The sequence below is a fragment of the Pygoscelis adeliae genome, unplaced genomic scaffold (assembly GCF_000699105.1).
Source record: "Pygoscelis adeliae isolate BGI_AS28 unplaced genomic scaffold, ASM69910v1 Scaffold113, whole genome shotgun sequence".
In the NCBI taxonomy this organism is placed as follows: domain Eukaryota; kingdom Metazoa; phylum Chordata; class Aves; order Sphenisciformes; family Spheniscidae; genus Pygoscelis; species Pygoscelis adeliae.
Window position 1 is genome coordinate 8,302,659 of NW_008825108.1, and position 4,397 is coordinate 8,307,055.

Genomic DNA, 4,397 nt, shown 5'->3' on the forward strand with positions numbered 1-4,397 from the left:
TGCCCGAGACCTGCCGTTCGAGCGCCCGGCTGCCTTTTCCTCCCGCCCCCCCTCCCCGGACGCGTTTCTAGCGTCTTTTTCACTGCACCGGTTCTTCTGTTGCAGCCCCCCAAGTGCAGGGACGTCCTGCGGTGTATTTAGTATTGTTCCTGTGACGTTCACCGTCGTGATCAGACTCACGATTGTTACAGGTTGAGAATAGTGGGTTGGAAAACCAGATCTTTATCTTTTAAAGCCAAAAGATGCTATTAAATCATTGGATCTGGTCATTTCATGTTAGCTTCTGTATTGCATCCGGCCACTTGTGGAACAAGCTTATTAACATTTGATTTAGAGCACGTAGCATCTTATGGAGAGAGAGATCTTTGTGAAGGCATCAGGTGAGTGAGGATTCCTCACTTAGCAGTCGTTCCGATCACAGCGTTATATTTGCTTTTAAACTGATGATAGGATATAATTTCCCTCCTCGTTTAAGGAGGACACTAAGCATATAAAAGTCGGACCTAAATCTAAAGTAATTTTGTAGAGATTTTAGCAACAATAGAGTGATCTTTTTTTTCCCTTTTTAAATGTACAAGGTAGGGGTAGTAGGGACCCTGGTTTTGTATGCTAATTAATGCTGCATTGCACATGGTGCGGGAGTGGGTGGTATTAGGTGTCTACAGATAATTCTGTTCCTTGAATAGGATGTAATCTGTAAAGGAGGTAACCCAGGAAGTGGAAGCAGGTTTTAAATAGTTACGTGCTGGACAGGAGTCAGAAAGACATCTTCTCTTTCCAAAACTGCAGTCCAAGCTACATCATAGTCGTTTTTGCTTCTCCAATTTATGCCACTTAAGCTGTTATGATGTTACCGATGCGAGCTTTTTACGTGGCATGCAGAAGTCTCTTGAAACACCACAGTGGGGATATAGAATAATGCTAGTAATCGCTGTCAGTCATACAGCCAGTTTTGTCAGTGTTTCAGAAATTAGGAAAGACAGGGAAGTGTTGTGAGGTTGAGTAGCAGAGCCTGTAAACTATATTGAAAATGGAAATAGAATGCAATATAAAAATACTTGCCCAATTACGGGTAGCTTGGAGTACAATTTGTAATTTTATCCGTGGTTCCGATTTGTCCCATAAATGGGATGTAAAAGTTGTTCTTTATGGAATTGTTAGAATTGAATTTCCAAAACATTTTGGAACATTGTCAGCGTTCTGATACTGATGCTGGAGGAAACGTTGTCTTAAACCTAGTTTCTGAAGCAAATGCCTGGCTATCTGTCATTCCTGCACCCCCTTCCAAGTCTGCTGGCAACTTTTCTACGAGTGGCCAATTTCACTTGGCCTTTGTAGAGAGATAGCCGTCTTGGAAATACCTAAGAATATATATATTTCACAAAACAACTACAAGTTTTGTGAAAATAATGGTGTCTTCTTTGAGAGGACTTTTCAGCATGAACTGTTTGTGGACACAAGGGAGTTCATCTCACCAAATGTTACAAGGACTGAAGTAGATGAAAGCTTCATCCAGAATATGCGCTTTCCATAGATAGGTGAATAATTTTCCAGCCTAAGAAAGTATATAGGTGTATATTAGGGACATTTTTCTGTGTTACTTTAAGGTATTTTGCACAGCACGCTGTGATTTCCCCCCAGTTTTTGTTGTTAGGAAAAAAAATAATGGAAGGTCTGGCTAGCCTTTGGTCAGAAATGGTTTTGTAGCTGTTTTTAAAACTTTGTGGGCGTGCACATATTTTTCAAGATAATCATATCCATTGAGTCTGCTTCGATAACCTACTTTTATAGCTTTTTTCCTTGGTCCTTTTCTCTCTGTCTTTAACCCCTTTGATAGGTTTTCTTTATGTCTTTGGACCACTTCTGTTCAGTAGGTTTCTTCCTGTTACTGATTCCTACAGCATCCTTGAGATGCAAAGTATGATGAAAATATTGTGCTCTGTGAACAACTGTATTTTTTGTTCAGGAGTATTCCTTCATTTAGCTAATGTTGCAGCTGACATTTATTGTCAATGTGCTTTTTTGCAGTCAAAATTTGTATAACAGATTAACCTCAATCATTTGATAGGACAGGAATCGGAGAAGCAGCCTATGTATGTAGAGTTGGTTTTCTTGGGGTGTTGGGTTTTTTTGTGTTGTTGGAGGCCTTCTCTCCTTCTGTGACATTTGGAAAACAACACTGTTAAGAATGCTTCATGTTGTGTTTCTCTGGTGTCTCAGGAGGTTTTTGGAGCTGGGACTTTTTTTACTGCCTGTCCTGTGGTGGATCACCCTTTGGTTGTGCCAGCAGGCAGTAGGCCCTTGTGCTGATTCTCTACTGACTACAAGTATTTGTATCCCAGCTTTAGGGCTGCCTAAGCACATCTTTGTGGTCCAGATCCCTGTAGACTATCAGCATGCTTCAACTATTGAAGCAGCATGTTGGCCTTTTCCTCGTGAATTTTGTCTCCCAACATCAGCTTTTAGAGTTGCACATGGACGGTTTGGAAACAAGGTTGAAATTAAATAGTAGAACACAGTTCAAATCTATACTTAACAAGGTGTTGTCCTTGTAGTCTTGTTGTCTCACTGAGGCATGATGTTCACGTGGTGTTAGCTAGCTGGGGACGCTGTTCTTGGGAGCGACCACGTCACAGGCAGTCTTCCTGATCCTAGCGATCGATCCTCTATTCCTGTCTCTAAATATATTGGACTCGACCTCGTGCTCACTTTTTGAGGCGAATGTAGCATCGCTGGCTCATGCTTTGTCCTGTCATTGTATTTCAGCTTTTCTCTTTATTCTTCTCTTTACCTGCCTTCATCTTCCACTCAAATAAATTTCATTTTTTAGAACAGATCTTAAACATTACATCGTAAAAAGTGTTTAATTGTGCATATGTTTCAGTAAGCCTATGGCTTCCTGTATGGTTGCAGCATTTGATGGAGACCACACACAATGTTTTTAGACACAGTATTGGAACAGATGGCAGACTAAAGAAGGTGCTTTGCCCAGACATGGGCCTTTAGGGAAAATTCTGCGTATTTACTCTCAACTGTTGAAGTTCCTGGGTTGCAGCTGTATTGGTTTGGAAAGCGCTTTCAGTGTATAAAGTCTTCAGCTCTCTACATACAAATACTGTTGTGCGTAGGGATATTTTTGTGTCATTTCTGTGAATCTAGTAATAAAACAGCTTCTATGAAGCTGATTCATGTATTTTACTCACTATAAATACCTTTCTTTTTCAGATGACTGCAAAATGGACATAGATAATAAACGAAACAAAAAAACTCTTCTAGACCAGCATGGACAGTACCCAATATGGATGAATTCCAGGCAGAGAAAGAAGCTGAAGGCACAGCGTGTTAAAGGGAAAAAAAAATCGAAATTGGCCAAAGGCCTGGTCTGGTAAAATCGGAGTTTTGTAAGATCACGAGTATTTTACTCACAAAATAAATATCCCAAATAAGTACAGGATATTCTTGTGCTTGGCCACCGAGTGTAATTTACTGTGTTGCGTGAACTTTTGAAGAGGCTGTTAGGCCAGCAAATGATGGAAGCAATATCAACTTGGTGTCTGCCGAACGTAAAAAAATAATACAAAAAGCAAGCTGAGGGCCGTTGAATAGACTAAGTGTCTGTGGTTATCTGTTTTCTTGAGGGGGGAGGGTCTTCACCTTTTATGTTGTGAATGCTGAAAATGCCAAGGGAAATCCTAAAAATAACGAAACTAAATGGTTTTTGTACTGTGGTCTTTGCCAATGTAACTTGTCTTTTAGTAAATTTAACCAAAGGCTTCTGTAAACTCACCATATCCTTTAAATTCTTCTGTAAAATGACTTTTGTTGCACCGATTTGTGTTGCTTTTAACATCTGGTAATTAACGAAAAAGGGCTTTTAACATGTAACTTAAAAGAGGTTATACACTGAAATCAACACCAAGGCTTCATGAAACTTCTGTAAGTAAAAAGACAAAGTGTCAATCTGACTTTAATTCGCAAAGAGAAAGTTGTTGGAACAAAGAAGTATTTATTTCACTGCTGTCTCGTAGGAACAAAATAACTGAAAGTAAAACTGATTCTTTTGTTATTGATACGAGAGAATGCAAATGCACAGATTGGAAATAAAATAGTTTTATTTACGACATGTTCCAAGTTTCAGTAAAGTAAACGAGCATTTACTTTTCCATAAGTATTTTCAGTAGCCTTTTATTCCCCTTAAAATGGTACTCATCTATCATGCTTTACAACGTGGGCATGGGATAAAATATTGCATGATTGCATAACAGATGACATTTATATGTGATTAGCTACAGTTGGTTGCATATTACTCGGCAATAACATGTGATGACAGATGCAAGAATTAGTTGCCCTGAAAGCTTGTGTTTTTCAAATGTCTCTCATTTCAAGGATGGAAATAA

At 39.3% G+C, this 4,397-nt stretch overlaps 1 protein-coding gene across 1 annotated transcript in view; it reads left to right on the plus strand.

The window, feature by feature from the left end:
• Positions 1 to 4,122, plus strand: part of LLPH (LLP homolog, long-term synaptic facilitation (Aplysia)) — a 5,893-nt gene extending 1,771 nt beyond the window's left edge. The window contains exons 3-4 of the mRNA XM_009327678.1: positions 106 to 191; positions 3,226 to 4,122. Of these exons, the coding sequence (XP_009325953.1) occupies positions 106 to 191; positions 3,226 to 3,389 (250 nt within the window). The 3' untranslated portion in view covers positions 3,390 to 4,122. The remainder of the gene's footprint in view (positions 1 to 105; positions 192 to 3,225) is intronic.
• The last annotated feature ends 275 nt before the right edge of the window (positions 4,123 to 4,397 follow it).